General features: G+C 42.3%; 2 protein-coding genes across 2 annotated transcripts in view; one reads left to right on the top strand and one right to left on the bottom strand.

Annotated features, from left to right (window-relative positions):
• Window positions 1–3332: 3332 nt before the first annotated feature.
• ccne2 (cyclin E2) lies at window positions 3333–10026 on the top strand. Its single transcript, XM_056601279.1, has 12 exons — window positions 3333–3355; window positions 4319–4357; window positions 4479–4560; window positions 4694–4750; window positions 5300–5445; window positions 5682–5817; window positions 6255–6401; window positions 6844–6939; window positions 7056–7190; window positions 7790–7901; window positions 8207–8364; window positions 8539–10026. Exons 2-12 carry the CDS (start codon window positions 4344–4346, stop codon window positions 8647–8649), a joined length of 1194 nt encoding a protein of 397 aa, XP_056457254.1. The 5' UTR covers window positions 3333–3355; window positions 4319–4343; the 3' UTR covers window positions 8650–10026.
• A 2629-nt stretch (window positions 10027–12655) lies between these two features.
• The window catches only part of si:dkey-22o22.2 (neural-cadherin), a 116907-nt gene continuing 112042 nt past the window's right edge, over window positions 12656–17520 (bottom strand). The window contains exons 32-34 of the mRNA XM_056601273.1: window positions 17218–17471; window positions 16116–16273; window positions 12656–15685 (exon numbers count right to left, since the gene is read on the bottom strand). Coding sequence (XP_056457248.1) covers window positions 14996–15685; window positions 16116–16273; window positions 17218–17471 — 1102 coding nt within the window. The 3' untranslated portion in view covers window positions 12656–14995. The remainder of the gene's footprint in view (window positions 15686–16115; window positions 16274–17217; window positions 17472–17520) is intronic.

The raw sequence follows: 17520 nt of genomic DNA, 5'->3' as shown, positions 1-17520 counted from the left end.
CCCCATTCCCTTAATAATTGCACACTGTGTTTAAAATCAAGTGGCAGCCATGGAGTTTGACTAGTAAGACAAGCCTAGCTGTAACTCAGAGGTTCACATTGAATTGCTTCATACTTGCCCAACACATTAACTGCTGCTTCCAACCCAACAGCTGCGGTTCACGTGCTTCTACATCAGTGGAAGGCCAGCCTTTTCTGTATTACTAGAACTCATGTTAAATTAGGTCTTCTTTTAAATAAATCGACTTTCAGTCTTCACAAATCTTTAGCCCATGGCTCCATAAGACCATGAAATGAACCAAACTTTGACCCGCAATGTCTCTGTAGCATTAAAACCCCAGTGGCAGAAATACAACAGCTTGGCTCAGATATGGAATACAGAAATATAAAGATTGGACCAATCTTTCATTTGAAATGTCTAAACAAACCTCCCCTGTATGGCCTGTGGGCTGAGTTGTGGAGCTTTGTGTGGTCATATGTGGTGTAAATGGGAGCGTAGGTGGAGCAGCTGCATGGAGACCTCTCCCTCCGGCCCAGGGGAGACCCCCCAGCATTGAACCACCAACTGAAGGAGATGATTTGTCTTAATTAAATGTGCTAGGGTTAAAGGGGACATATTATACCACCAGGTGTGAGTGTGATTAGCCTTACAAGCCGTTTCGAAAATCGGCCTCATATGAAATCACTAGTGGGCGTGTGATGTCATATTGGGCATATTTTCGAAACAGCTTGTAAGGCTAATACCATTTCCTCCCAGATTCAAAAAGGGCTTTGTCGTAGAAAATTAACATTGTCAGATTGCAAAAGCAATGATAGAGCATAAGATACAAAATAAAGTTAAGTCTATCTCTATCCAAGTCTAATACAATAATACAAATGTGTGAATGAACAGTGAAAGGTAAGACTAAAATTAGATAATGGTAATGGTCACAGGGGTTTGGTTAATCAAACCATTTCCTGGAACTATGCCAGAGAACGACCAGCCCATCTCCGTAAAACAATATCAGTATACAACACTATGCGCCTCTCCGCCCTCCCTCTGGAGAAGAGTCTTCTAAGATTCTCCCCTCCTTTACTCAGAATGTACGTTCATTTACGTTTTAATTAGCCTACTGTCCCTACTAGCTCCTGGCGTCCACACAGCAGAAACAACCACCTCCACCACCACGTAGAAAGAAAAGGCTGCAGAAAGAGGTTGAGTCACTTATTATTCCATCCTGATTTGTTCCTGAAGACCTTTAGCATTTACCTCACAGCTCGCAGAAGGTGGTGCTACATCTTATTTATTTAGGACCTCAACTCTGCTTGTTGACAGACTGGCATCACTGATGTGGCCTTAAACAGGTTCAGATCCTACTTGTCCACTATATGCACTATATGCCCTATACTACATGATGTGGCTATAGCTGCCTGAGTTTTATCCCCACAGACACTATGGTGTCCCACATAGTTCAATTCTGGTTCTGATCTGCATGCTCCCTCTTGGTGCCATCACCCTAAACATCCAGTTTCACTGTATACCAATGACACAGCTCTACCTTCCAATTAGACCAGGGACCAGACTAATAAAGTAACCCTCAAAGTGTCTTGCTGAAAAACAACTTTCTCCAATTGCCCAATTCAAAAACGGAGATAATTGTTGCTGAGCAACCTACATTGTAGGTTGCCATGTTCTGAGGCGGGCAGAGAAAATACCTCAGATTTATGAATTTGGACTGCACCCATTTAAAAAGCTTGGTGTATAGGATACATATTAAAACCTATGGCGGCTTTCTATACAAGAAAAACATTTTTTGTAGATCACAGAACAGTACATCACAGTAAAGCTATCCCAGAATATATCATGGTACTGGACATGAACGTGTTGGACCAGAAGAGCATCAGGGAACTAGATATTAAAGTGGGCGGTACCAGAAGAGCATCATGCTACTGACAAAGTTGGAGCAGAACATCATGTGTTACAGGAAGGTGATGTTCCTGGCAGAGCAAAGTGCAGTTGGACCAGCGTTTAGCAGTAAAGTCAAGTCAATTCGCTCGTTGACACCATGCAAAACCACACTAAAGAAGAATTAGCCAAGCTGTGTTGTTAAGCAGTTATAATGCATTTCAAGACGGTTCTATAGACTGTATAGAACAGTGATAACGACAACTTGTCTGTATGAGAGGAGATAGATCTATGGAATGTTTGCAGGTCACAAATCCCCTAAAACACGTTTCACCTGAAGTAAACTGGTCAAAAAAATCCAAACCACTTCTACCAGCTCATACAATGGTTTACTCACTTCACTGCGATGCAAGCTACACCGTTGGAGGCCAAGTTTTCCGGATTGATCAAAAGGACAGAATGAGCAAAACGTGCAACGGGTCCTTTTTGAGGAGAGTTTGGTAGCGAATTTATATTTTATGTCATTTTTAATAAAATGTATTATTTTATAGGCCTATTTATTATGAGTCTTCTCAAAAGTGCCTCATTGTAGGCATACAATACAATAAAGCGTATTCAACATTTTATGAAAATATAATATAAAGCATTAGAATCATTCTTTCAATTGTATATTAGTGATATCCTGCATACTACTGCAAGTTAGTTTAAAACTTTTATTATTATTGCTGACCGGTCTGTCTGGAGGAACTTGTTTTGCCAGTTTACTAAGATTACATATATGGTTAACGTTTTTTTCGTAACCACTGCCAACCCGGAGGTGTTAGTTTGATTATTTAAAACGGATTGAGAAAATAGGGAACCAGATATAAAGACTTGCATTGAACCATTATGGTGTTCCTTTTATTTGACAGCTGCTCCACGTGTTCGGTTTGTTTATGTTTTGTGTGGAGCACGTTGTCCCCCAGGTTTCCTTTTCATTGGCTAAAGAAATTCGAAACTCCTCCCACAGGCGGTGCTGCAGAAAATGACATTCTACGTTTCATCCAAAAACAAGTAAATTAGCGAGATAAGGTTATTATTTCAATTATATTCTCGGGACGCGTTGTTCCTGGAAGTCTTCGGAGCCTTTTAAATTTAACCGGAAAGCAGGGAAATAGCATTTCGCCCCCTAAACTCGTTCTGATATATGCTCAACACTCAAAATACTATGTAGAAACGCACAATGTCCACTTAATCCGTGCACAACTAACGCTCTAAATCATATTGGCAAAGAATGAATTGGGTGTACATTAACAAGGAAGGTTTCAATCGTTATATAGCTTGCATTTAGCGTTCGCGGAATATGAATTTGAACATTTTAGCGCGTTTAAATCAACCGGGAACACACATGCGCACTCGCGGGGCGCAGCGACGATATAAGGATTGGCGCCGGCGCGCCAGCTGATCTATTCATTCATTCTTCGCTCCTGAGGTAAGACGCCTCGACTGAAACTCGATTTTATGCTCTAAAATGCCTTTTTCAGAAAACAACTATGGATTCATTACATATGGATTAAACACCGTGTCGATCTATCCAATCCAACGAAACCTGTGGATTTAATGACAAGAATCCAAATACTACCGTTCACAATAACTTACTTCCAGCTGTTATCACTTCATCGGATGTTTTATTTTGTGGATTGGTCAGACGATATACTGGTTAAGTTGGGTTTCAGCAGTGGTTTGTGTGCATGCAGTCTTTGAGTATTTGTTGGAATGGGTTTTGTTCAAACGTAGCCTAGTTTGCTATGTTAGCTGCCCCCAGCTCATAACTAGGGGGTTGCAGGCTAAGCTAGCTTTCTTTATGTACTCTTGGTAGTAGTAAGCCAAAGTGTCTCAAACGTATCACTGTTCAAAAGATATTTTATGGGACCTGCAGGCTATTTGCATTGTGATCTATATTGTGTTATTTCCAGTATGGATCACTTAGATAGACATAGGTGAGCTGAGCGCAGGCAAGAAGAACAAGGCAGGGCTGAAATCCTCCCGCTTTGCTCGCGAATTGGCGCGTGTTTAAGTTTCGAAAACCTAAAGTAGTTTTAATATGAACATATTTACCAACTTAAGTCGTTGTTGAGTTGGTAAGATCTTCATCTGTTATAATATCTAATAGAAAGGGCGATCAATTTAGAACAATTGCTCGTATTTTTAGGCGCAAAATGGGAAACAACTACCAACCCCCATCTTGTCTGGCGACCACTAGTTGGTCAAAGTATTAAGTACCCTACTTAGTTTAGATCTTACATGCAAAATAAGGATTTACTGCTGGATTATTACAGGCAATCTTAGCCTATTAACCTATCGTAATCTAAATCTGTCTCCTAAAATTGTATACATTGGGGCTGTTTTTTCTAGCAGTAGCTTTTCTAAATTGTCCTCTCCCTCCTCTTTTCAGTGGACCAACAACTACAACAATCACAATGTCTAGACGCAGGTACAGTACCTTTTGTTTTTGTTAATGCCATTGTTATAACCATATTACATATATACAACCAAGGAATAATATAGCTTTATATCTACTTATTTGATATTAATTATTATTTGTTTCACTGTAGTGGTCGCCTCACATTGCAAGCCAGGGACGAAAACGCACAGGAACAGAGCACCGCGGTTACATTAAGGAAAAGGAAATCTGAGGTTTGTACCATCGGGATATTTACATTTCCACATTTAACGTGGCATTGCGTTTTCATTAATTTCCTGGGCAACAGGAGTCGTTTATGCACTTAATTCAAGTTGGCTCATTGGCTATGTTTATTTCCCTCTCTAGCCTTCAAACAAGAAGAAGCTTCAACCTGCTGCTAAGAAACAAAGTTATGAAATACAGGTTGGTGTCATCCTTTCTTTCCTTCGTTATCGTCATTTTTAGGCTAGACAAGCTATTGTAATGTGTGCAGAGAATGTGATAAGTAGGAGTTGGGTGTGTGCTTTTGTTCAGTTATCATCTGTTTCACGGCGCGCGCGCTTGACCCAGCCCCGCGGTATGGTGGCTCTCGGCTAATGGCTTCATCTGTGTGCAGTGCACGCTTAACTTTTTCTAATAGTTTGAGAGTTGACATTTGAGAAATCGATATGGTCAACTATTGTGATGTGTGACATGTACGTAAATGTAAACGTATGCTAGCACAGTCAGGTTTACGGCCTAGGTTGCTATATTATGCGTAGCTGGGTTTGTGTATGCTACATTGTGTGCATTTCAAAGCTAGCTTTATTTGTTTGTACATTATGAATATGGCGAATATTTGGTTATTTTTATTTTGTAGTACTGATGTAAAGTCAAGGTTATACACGTGTAATTCCTAGAATGAAAACTTTGTTTTGCAGTTTTGTTATGTAGCCCATTATTAAGAGTTCTTTTTTAATTTACATTTTCAAGAATTGTTGGTCGGAAGAGGGCAGCAGTCCCTGCATCCTCATCGAGACGCCACACAAGGAGATTGAGGAACCGGCCGACCGGTCGGCTTTCAAACAGTACCGCTTCCAGAACCTTTTCATCAACCCTTCGCCTATACCCTGTCTGAGGTGGGTGTTTTGTATTAGTGACTGCGGGACATTGTATACAGCAATGTGTTTCAATGTAATTCTTACAGTGGTAAACATCTTTTTATCCATATCCTAACCCTTGGTGGTGTTTTTAAACTGCTTCTGACATTAAGCGGTGATTATAACTTGCAAAAAATCATACAGTATACTAAGAAACTGGCACGCTGTGGAACAAATTGAATACAAATGTATAATGGATATATAACTCTTTTCAGTTGGGCCAGCTCGGACGACGTGTGGATCAAGATGCTCAACAAAGAGCTGAAGTATGTCCACGACAAGAGCTACCTCGAGCAGCACCCCAAGATGCAGCCAAAGATGAGGGCCATTTTGCTAGACTGGCTATTTGAGGTGGGTGGCTGACTTCTGCACAGAAACAGAAAAAAACTAAACTATGGATGGTAGAAAGAGCAAGTCAGGTTACTGCCTGGTTTTAAATTAAGGTATGATGGACATGACAACATTTGGAAATGTCTAGCCTGGGAATGTTTACTTTTTTACTTTGGGACGTTTTACATTAATTTATAGTATAATTTAGGTTTTTATGTCTATTATGATCGATTGGTCGCAAATTTTTCAAATGATGGTTAGGCAGGTATAGTGGTTTGAATTCTGTGTTTATTCATACACACTAAAATTTCCAGGCTTATATCTTCATGCTTACATTTGTAGCATACAAATGTAAAACCCTGAAAAAGGTATTTCAGGGTTTGTCAAAATGGTGTGAATGGTTACAAAATGGCTGATGCTGCTCTTTTAGCTGATCTATAGGTTTTTTGTTTGCGTAGGTGAGCGAGGTGTACTGTCTACACCGGCAGACGGCCTACTTGGCCCAGGACTTCTTTGACCGCTTCATGCTCACACAAGCCGACGTCAACAAGGAGTACCTTCAGCTAATAGGCATCACTGCACTCTTCATCGCCTCCAAGATTGAGGTAATTCACGGTTCTTTAGCACAGCACAATTACGGTATTAACGTTTTTTAACAAACACATTGTACATATCTATTGTTGCACGTTTTTATATTGTTGAATGGGAAAGGATATCTAATGGCAAGAAGGAACTCAAAATAGGGAACCAAAAGCAAATTGTTTCACTTTGAGAATGGTTTCAGAACAAACATTATAAAATCCCCTTTTATATGACCTGTTTTTAATTTTTACTTTTTGCCAAGATAACTTATTTCCATTAATAAGTGTGCTTTAACTAGCCAGTTAAATGGGTAAATCACATTTAGCGCCACCTTTATGCATGTAATAACGTGTCTCCAGCAGAGTTGATTGACCAAATTCTATCCAGCACATCCTCCCTTCTTAAAGACGAATGATAATATTATATTAGTCTTTTAATATATATCTTACTATTTTCCTCTTGCAGGAGATCTACCCTCCCAAGGTGCATGAGTTTGCCTACGTAACGGACGGAGCTTGTGACATGTGGGACATTCAGCGAACGGAGCTCATCGTACTAAAGGTAGGGGACACATGTATTGTTGTATGTATTTTGTGTTACATGTAGTATGAACTCATATTTTAGATGCATTAGCACCCACTTCGACCTCTCATTCTGAAAGTCGTTCTCCTCTGCAGGCGTTGGACTGGAAGCTGTGTCCAGAGACGCCCATCACCTGGCTGAAGCTCTACTCCCAGGTGGAGGCCCAGAAGAGCGATGAGAACTTCCTTGTGCCCCAGTTCTCTCAGGACACCTACATACAGATGACACAGGTAATGGCCACGCACTGACAAGATGGCTGAACGGTTCTCTAATGTGTGAAATCAAGAGATGGTTTGCGTTTATTATCGCAGACTATTATTATCGCAGCCACAATAAATTGGTTCTGTGCCTGCATTTCTCATGAACTGGAATATTAGCTAGACCAGTCAGTATCTATAAAGCAACTGATTTCTGTTGTTTCATTTGAGCTCTCATATATAATAACTGAATTATGCCCATGTTGTCTGAAAGACTGCCCAAAACCTTTGATGACACAGATTATATTGCATGAATATGCACTCCCCTGTGGCTAGGGTCGGCTGCAATTCTTATTTTAACCAATGCAACCGAACCAACAACGTATCTCTAACCAAAACGTATCCAACTTGCTAATTTATAACCACACTTATTATAACCTTAATTTATAATTTATAACTCTGCGTCCAGATCTGGAAAATTGTTAACCATACTTGTGGCACAATATATAGACAGGACAAATGGTGACTTTTCTCTGTAAATAAAACATACTTTGAATAAACTGAATAGATATAGCATCTTAATGTGTTCGTGTAGCTGTGCTGATCTGAACCTAGTCTTTTGTCTTGTGCAGCTGTTGGACCTGTGCCTCATGGACATCAGCTCTCTGGACTTCTCCTACAGTATCCTGGCAGCTGCTGCCTTCTACCACTTCTCCGACTTCAGTGTGGTCCACAAAGTATCAGGTAATGGTTTATCTCACTTGGGTTTATTCATACCGTTGGTCTGGTGTGACCAGAAGAGTTTTTATTTTTTCTGTCAACCATTCCATTTCAAATAGACGGCAACCCATTTTATTGTAGTTCTAAGTGTTGTAATTGAACAGTTTATTAATGCTTTATCTGATGGCTATATCTATTTGATTCATGCCGTCTTCATAAAATGTCGTTTTAAACGATCGACTGTAAATGATCAAGAGCTGTTTGTACAGTTGGAAGACTTTAAACCATTACGCAGACTCGTTTAACATAAACCCATCCGGTCCCTGCAGGTCTGTCATGGGACAACGTACGCCCGTGTGTGAGCTGGATGCGTCCCTTCATGGACACGCTGCGAGAGCTGCCAAAAGCCGAGCTCAAAACCTTTACCAAAGTCAAGTCTGACGACCGGCACAACATCCAGACTCACGTCGATTACCTCGATCTCCTGGTAAGACCTCCGCTAAAAACGCTTTCAACTTGTAACCACTCCCGTATGCAGGTCCAAAGGTGGCCAACCGTTTTAATTGGACAATTTAGAATCGTCAGAATGCATTTTGTTGTGGAAAGGGTGTGACTGTTACATGTGCTTGGTATGTCTGACCATGATCATCTCTTCTTGCAGAAAGACGCCCAGGAGAGACAGATCGACACCACAGACTGCCACCAGTCGCCCGTCTCCATAGATCTCCTCTTGACCCCACCCAGCAGCACAGAGAAACCAACCAATCCCTGAATTCGTTATACAGTACGACTAGAGGCTAGATTGCACGATACAATTAGAGAGACAGCCCCTTCTCTCATTCGCATTGAGGGCATTTAGCAGATGCAAAATTCTCACAAAGACCAAAAGGATAAATTCTGGTTGCATATGAGCTGTGTAATGTGTGGGTAGTACATTTATACCTGCCTTCTAAATTCACTATTTTTTCACTTCTTTATATGATTATACTTCAGATGGGCCTATGGATAAACCATATTTGACCCTTTGACCGACAGTTATTATTGTTAATTTACCTGCCTCATGGCAGCTGAGCCAATTATTATCCACAAACTGCAAAATACAAGCGCGGAAAGCGGCCAAGGACAAATACTTATTGCCCTGCTTTAAATGGCATGAAAGAAAACAACTGTATTGCCACTGGAGCCCATTAGTGTGAATGGAGAAGGTTACTGCTCAAATCCTTTTCAGTGCCAATGCGGCAGGCCATGGTGTCAGTTCAGTTCAGACATTTTCAGTTTGAAAGTTTGAAATTGAAGTGGTTCTTTCACCGATGCACAGTTCAAGGACTCAACCGGTGCCGTTTTGCTTTGGTGAAATGAGTTTGTTGAGGACTTGATGGTATGAACTAAATGATTCAGAGACTACTCTGAAATGAAAAGCTAAATCCTAGAATGCCTGGGCTTTGAAATGGCTTGTCACCAAATGCAGTGAATGTTATTTAGTGATTACTGCTGCTGACCTGAAGCGAGGGTGAGGTTTAACTTATTTTGGGACAGAAATAACTTTCTAGAATAGGTGTGTTGTGAGTCTTACCTGCTCATCCAAATACAAAAGTTTGGTGCTGAGAATTTAATTTTTAATGTTGCAACGTGGGTTGCATTCCTGTGAAACTTGACCTGCATAGCCTTACAACAGTGCAGAATATTCTGTTTTGTCTAGGGTTTGTATTCATTCTTGTATTTATTTTTATAAGCCTTTGTATTGTACAATGTCATGTTCATATGTAAAGAGAAATAATACGGCAACAAATGAATTAATTTTTGTTTCTTTCCTAATCATTGCCAAAGGCAAACACTATTTATGATTCCCTTGTAGTTGGCGCCACATGATGTGTGTGTGAAGATCAGACATACGTTTGACTAGTTTAGGTGTTAAAATGTCCGCCTTGGCGAGCCAGTTCAAGGTGCCTTAAACATGCTGATCCCACTTGGTTGAAGCTCGGCCAGCTGGCCAGACCCCCCTTGACTGGAGTCTGCAAACCCTGTATGGACTACAGTGAACAAAGAACAATGTCAACTGTATGTAGATTACAAATTGTGTATTTGTAAATACAGTAATTATTTTTTCCTCAACATTTGTCATATTTTAATGAAATAAAATATAAATTGAACAAACTATCTGGCTCAAAGACAGTTTTTTTTAAGGTTGGGTTTGCACAAAGGAAAGTGTCTCGCATAATTTAAAAGGATGAGTTTCAGTGTGTTCCTGTGCTGCTTAAACCTACTGCCCACAGAATCAGGTTTCGGCCTTTAGATGGTGTTAAAGAGGGTATTCCTTTGTCATGCAGTGTATGCCAGTCATGGGGTTGAAGGGGGGGATGGGGGTCTTCAATTTTAATGAAGCCCACAGGTGTGGTCCTACTCGTGTTTGTATGCAGATCCCTTTTAATACTTTATTCACACCTGTATGCTAAGAGATACGGAACATTTGAGGACCCAAAAGGAAAGAAAGGGGTCCCCTCTCCCACAGGGCTGCGGATATACATGAGCTCTATAGATCTGTCTAACCGCTTTCCATGTTAACTGAACGTACCACAATGGGATATGTGTTAACTTCAACATCTCCAGCCCTGTCATGCTGCTGTCTACCACAGGGCCTCCAGGAAGTCAGTAGGTGAAGGCCAGAAGTTGGCCCAAAAAATTATGTGCTGTTGATACCAGATAAAGTCTTAAATTGTTAAAATGCCTTCAAAGATACACATGCATTGAAAGATACACAAAACCCCAAAAATACATTTTACGTCAACAATTACAACTTGATTCTTATATAAAGGTCTATCTGTTGTTTCCTGTGTCCTATTATTTTAACACTTTGAGAGCCTTAACAGTGTTATTCAGCAAACTGAAATCCCAAGGGCTCACACCACAGACAACATATGAAAAGTGGGTTTCTGCAACATCCATCATGTTTTAATGCTGAATAAAAAGCATTGGAGAAAAGCACCAGTAGTATAGAGTTGTACTGCAGCACAACCGGGCATTAGGTCGACTCTCATTGTTACTGTTAGCTTCAAGACAAGTCGGGGAGATTTGGCTCTCCTATGGACAGAGCTCAGAGAAACATCTTTATCACTCCTGCGTGACAAACCTTCCACCATCTCAGTTTGTTTGATCATTTCCCTTTATTACTGGCGGGAAAGCAGTAGGTTAGAAGGTGCCCTAACACACACACAGACACACACACACACACACACACACACACACACACACACACACACACACACACACACACACACACACACACACACACACACACATACACACACACACACACACACACACACACACACTCACACACACACACACACACACACACACACACACACACACACACACACACACACACACACACACACACACACACACATACACACATGCATACACACAAACACAAACAAAGGTAAAATAGTGTCAGATGCATGTGGTTGTTTTATAGTGTGTGCGTGTCCTCGCCTATGGGCTTGTGTATTTGCAAGTGATAGAAGGAGTGTGAGGGTGTGTGTTTATTTGTGTATCTTCATATAAAGTGTGTGTGTGTGTGTGTGTGTGCTTGTTTTTCTTGTTTAACTGCATGTGTTTATTTGGTGTGTGTGCATATGTGTGTTTGTGTGTGTATAGAGGCCGGTTGGAGACAGAAGCGGTGGCAGTGAGTGTGTGTGTGTGTGTGTGTGTTGGGGGGGGGAGTATAGCCAGACCCTTCCTCATCCTGAGACCCCCTGAGACCACCCCCAAACCCCCACGTTCCCCCCTTCCTACAGACACAAGTTATTGTGTTGCTCTCTGAGAGAGCGTTGCCCCCTCCCTGAAATGCCCGCGTTTTTTAAACACAAATGCACACACACACACACACACACACACACACACACACACACACACACACACACACACACACACACGCACACGCGCACACACGCACACAAGCACACACACACACACACACACACACACACACACACACACACACACACACACACACACACACACACACACACACACACACACACTCACGCTCACTCTCTCTTGTTCTCTTTCTCCTCTCTCTGACCCCTATACCCTAATCCACCCCCAGCTCTAAACCACCAGCATAAACTTGTTGCGTAATGGCCCCATATGTTTCCTCTGTTTTACTTTTACCCTTACATATTTATGGAACATATTCAGTACATAATTCAAATAAAATATCTAAGCTAAATAAGGTAAACAAATGCCTTTCAGGGAAAACACACATACAATTGTATTTATTTATAAAAAAAATGTGATCTTATTTAGTTTATAGGTTGGGAACGGTTGACCTATGGTCTAGAAGATACTGATCTACAATAAATACCTTCTTATGAATAATTAAGGTTTATTCTATATTATTTTGGTCGTAGAATGAAAACACTGTTTTCCTCAATAGCCTTTATTAAGACACTGGTTTGGTTGAACTTCCTTGCATTGTGCAGACCCCTCATTTCACAAAGAGAAAATATAGGTCAAAGACAAAGCAATGTGGTGTATGTATAGATGCAGCAAGCTTGGGGTAACATGCACACACTTACGCAAACCGACATGCAGGAACCACACACACATCCGGGGGCGCGCGCAAACACACACACACACACACACACACACACACACACACACACACACACACACACACACACACACACACACACACACACACACACACACACACACACACCAACACACTTGTAGCCCCAATAACTTACACTCACACAATGTATTAAATTGGGGAAGATTATTTTATTAAAATTCATATAGAAAAGGAATATTCCATGTTAGGTAGCTATAAAAGGTACATATATACATAATATCATACATAACCACATCGCGACTATTCAGTCCATTTTAACACTGGCTTGCTGGGGTGCAAAAAAAGGGTTTTTTATTTTTTATTTATATTGTGTATATGTGTGTGTGAGAGATTTCTACACACATCAACACAAACACAGCTTCACATCTTAATAAAACAATGACATTACCGTTAAGCAACATCAGCAGCTACCAAGAGCCATCAGAGCTTTAAAACACAAACATTTCTTGAAGTTGAAAAGAGGTTTATAAAACACCCGTGTAGGTTAATTTGGATGCATAGCTTTCTGCACAAGTCCTTTTAAGGGACGCTCTAAGATTTAAGGTTCAGGGGTAAACATATGATCTTTAGATGTCTATGAAGCACTTACTGTCTAAATATTCAAAGTTATTTTTGTAAAATAGCCTTCAAACAATAAACTGCCATTAAATGACAGTTCGATGAGTTGTTCTGGGGTACCAGTGCTTGTTATGATATAAATCCATGAACTATATTTTGGAATGATTACCTTCATTTGAACATGATTATTTTTTTCATTAACATTGTTCTTTTCACCATTAAACTCTTTAAACACTTTTTGTGAATCACTCTTTCCCCCATCGACTTATAAACAATACATTCATTAAACGTTGTCATGACAACACAAAAGGGACATCGAACACAGAGAGCAATTATATAAGTTGGGTTTCTTTTTATCACATCATCAGATGAAAAGCTGGTTAATAATGTTTTGGTAATGGACTTTGCGCTCTAGCACTGAATTTGGCATGTGCTATCCGGTAGTAAACTCTGGTTTGGCTGGTACATTTTGTTGAAACTGGTTGGTCAGAAATGAAATATATTAGCCACTGCTAAAATGAAACCTTTTTGATGTAGGGGTTCTTTTTTGTGAGTGCGGGTACAGTTGACTGGTCCAACTCACTCAGCAAAATAAATGCAATCTCAGCTGGTCTATTATTCATCACTGCTCATAATCAGAGGGCGATGATGACATTCCACACACTGTTCCACCAGTGGTGGTCGTGTCAATCAATTCGCTTGGATCTGCTATCGGGATAACAGAGGTCACGATGTATTGACTAACAATCTACATCCTGTGAATCATAGCTGTTTGCATGACTTAGTAATACATACAATATATCAATTACACCTTGAAATGATCCATCAACTGCAACTTCCCACTGCAATCGGACAATCAACAGAATATGCATCAAATGTGCATAATGGACCGCGGTCAGAGCCTTTACAGAATAGTACCAGTGGAGGGGATATGAACAGCAGGTGAGTGTTTGTGGCTGTGCAGAAGACACAGAACTTGTCAGGGGTGAATTTGCAAAAAATATATAACAATAGGACTTTGAAGCTTGTCAATAGAGAATCTAAAGTTATGATCGTTCTGCATTATACCATAAACACACACATAAACATAATTCTTCTAACCTTAATCTCATAATACAAAACGGCACAAAGCATCTGTACCTTGTATGATGTGTCATTGTGGAGAGGCAGTGTGTGTGATGTGCATGTTTGAACCACCTGACAACAAAAATATAAATATGGTACATCTCTTTAAAGATAACAATGAACCCCAATAAATAACTGTTTCATTTTCATATATTGGTTACCCCTCCAACAATGTAAAGCTGGTACATGATCTCACGCAGACTTGAAGCCAGTCTCAGTGTGCTTCCTGCAAACAGATCTCAATTAAAGGGCCTCATAACCCCAAGCATTGAATCTCCTCGCTATACGTCAGAGTTTCCTGTATTGTCAGTTATCCTCGTCATAGAAAACAAGTCGAAACCTTTATGCAAATAAACAGGTGTCCAGAGTGCATGTCCAGACAGGAATATAGTGCCCCAATCAACAGGAAACTACATTTAAACGGTTGGCTAGCCTTCACACCTGCTGTAATCATTTTCCTGTACCCGGTTGATTCCTTCCTTGGATGGCACCAGTTAAAGAGATAGAACAGAACGACTTGTCATAGCAAAGTAGTGTAATTGTGCTACATAGGATCTCCACAGGGTCACTGATGTGCTAATGAGTGATGGCAGTCAAGGGCCAGAGTTGTGTATAGGCTGTGTGCGTGTGTGTGTGTGTGTGTGTGTGTGTGTGTGTGTGTGTGTGTGTGTGTGTGTGTGTGTGTGTGTGTGTGTGTGTGTGTGTGTGTGTGTGTGTGTGTGTGTGTGTGTGTGTGTGTGTATGTTTTTGTGAATCTGTGTGGGTCTTTTTTTGAGTGTGGCGCTATGTTCCGGCAATCCTAACGTGGATGAGGAAGGAGGTCCTGGCTGTGGCTTCGGTGCATGTAGCTCACTGCATCTCTGTACGAGAGCTCTAGCTGGGGACGGTCGTACATGGTGCTCAGAGCCTGGAACTTGGGGCCCCAGCGAGAAAGCCTGTCGTGCCCGAACCCAGCCTCGTCCCCTTGGTCTCCTGGGCGATTTACAGAGGCGGCTGACCCCAGTGAGCTCAGGCTTCCGACCGATGAGCCTGCGCCTTCCACACACCACACGTGGTATGCGTCCAGCGGGCAAGCTTCCCCGTCATTGTCTGCCTCCCAGATGATGCGGGCTACGTAGTTCTTGAAGTCCACCTGGGAGTGCGACTTAGCCAGGAGGGCGTCGGTGAATCCCACGGCGTCGCGTGTCTCGCCGTCCACATTAATTGGAGTACCAGGGTTAGCACATTGTTGACCGTTTGCGTAGCTAGCATCATTAGCCTCTGCGGCATAGTTAGCGTTGCCAGAGTGGTGGTGATGATGGTGCTGGTGGTGGTGATGATGATTGGGAATGCTAAGGTAAGGGGCCCCGGAGCTGCATGAGGAGCCAGAGGGGTGCACCTCCTCTTGGGAGCCATGGTAGGACTTGATGAGGGGGGCTGTGGTGCATGAGGAGGATTGGGACAGACTGGAACATAGCGGACGTTTCAGCTCTGTGATGTCGTATGCATTCTGAAAGGAACAGACAGGGATGAGGGAACCAATAAATCATTTGTATTTAGTTTGTTACAAAATTTTTAAGCAGTTGTAAGTTTAAGACAAGTAAGAAGTAAGAATTGGGAGTAAGAATTTGTTTTTGTTTTTAAGCCAGATAGCATTAAGCTGCTACTCAATTGGGTCCCATACTTATTTTCAGAGGCCTGGAACCTTGAACTCTATTTCTCAGTATCAGCAATCTTATGGATACTTGGCACTGTCCTCTTATAGGGAAATACCTTTTCATTACATTTAAAAACAGCACCCTCCAGTGGTATAAAATTCAAAGACAATGTATTGCACTGTGTGATTGTGTGCTTGTGCGTGTGCCTGTGTGTGTGTGCCCATGTGTGTGTGCCCATGTGTGTGTGTGTGTGTGTGTGAGAGCATGTGTGCCTGTGTGTACCTGGTCCTGCTCGCCTCCTCCCTCCTCGTTGTAGTTGAGGATGTTCTCTCTGATGTCCTCCCAGCTGGCGTGCTCGGCGGGGATGTGGTAGACTCCTCTCTTCCGGAACTTACTGCGGCTCCCCTTCTGGTTCCACACCGTCACTGCCACCAGCACGGCTGCAGACACACACACACACACACACGCACAAACACACAAACATTCAAATACACGTTGAAATACGGACAAGAGACATTTACATTTGAACAAACAAGAATATGAAAGTGACTATGAATGCATGATTTTTAGATGGGGATCTTCTTCTGTCATCTAGGCTGTAAATATGCAGTATATAATGGCGCATTTCCACCGGAGGGTGCGGTTCGGTTCGGTTTGCCTCAGTCCGGTAGTGAGGAGGCGGTATAGCCCAGCTCAGTTCCGAGGTCGCGTTTCCACCGCCGATAGTACCCTAATGGTAGGCCGGCTGTCGATCGCAGCAAGCTACGTAAACATTGTGACATCATAGCAGCGTGACACAGTGTAGCCTGCTCAATAAAAATAATGGAAAAGAGGAACGCCACACATTAAACCAAGAGCTACCATGGAAGTCGTCCAGCAACAGTTTTGAAACGTCCCAACCTCCTTGTTCGCCCTTAGCAAAAGTTTTGCGCAACATGTCCATTGTCCAGAATAATACCTTGCGGGTAATGTTTGTTTGTTTTTATCCCCATGTCGCCTGGAAGTGACGATTCTGTCGACCAATCAACGGAGGGTGTGTATAGCTCGAACTTGCCGGCACCCTTTCAGGCGTCTCAGCACCCCAACGGAGGAGTACTGCGAGACGAGTGCGAGATGAGTAATGCTCAGTACGGCTCAGTCCGGGTCACGTCTACTTTTGGTGATGGAAACGCGGTCCGTGCGGCACCTTTGCGAACCGAACCGAAACGAACTGCACCCTCCGATGGAAACACGCCATACCTGTATTAGCTCTTTCAATGATATGGCTCGAGTCTTAGGACACTGACGAAGATTTGGTGAATCTAACGTCAGGTGAAAATGTTAAACACGCAACAAATAAAATTGTATCTTATTCTCGTTCAGTTTAATCAAATATTTTCCTCACCAAAGAACACCAGTAGACACATGCTGATGGCCAGGATGGAGCTGGGGCTGAGGGTGGCCAGCAGGTGACCTTTGACCTGGCCGACCTCACAGCGCTGACCTCTGAACCCGGCCTGGCAGCGGCAGCGGTAGCTCTCCGGGGACAGGGGCGTGCACACGCCCCCGTTGCGGCATGACGACGGTAGACATGGCGACGGGACGCAGCGCTCCTGCCCTGAGGCCGCGTCCGACACCGCCACCTGACTGCCTGGACACCTGGGGGGCAGGGGGCGGAGTTAGAGAGGGGAACGCACACACACACGCT

The sequence above is a fragment of the Gadus chalcogrammus genome, chromosome 11 (genome assembly GCF_026213295.1).
Source record: "Gadus chalcogrammus isolate NIFS_2021 chromosome 11, NIFS_Gcha_1.0, whole genome shotgun sequence".
In the NCBI taxonomy this organism is placed as follows: domain Eukaryota; kingdom Metazoa; phylum Chordata; class Actinopteri; order Gadiformes; family Gadidae; genus Gadus; species Gadus chalcogrammus.
This window is presented reverse-complemented; position numbering and strand designations above follow the sequence as displayed.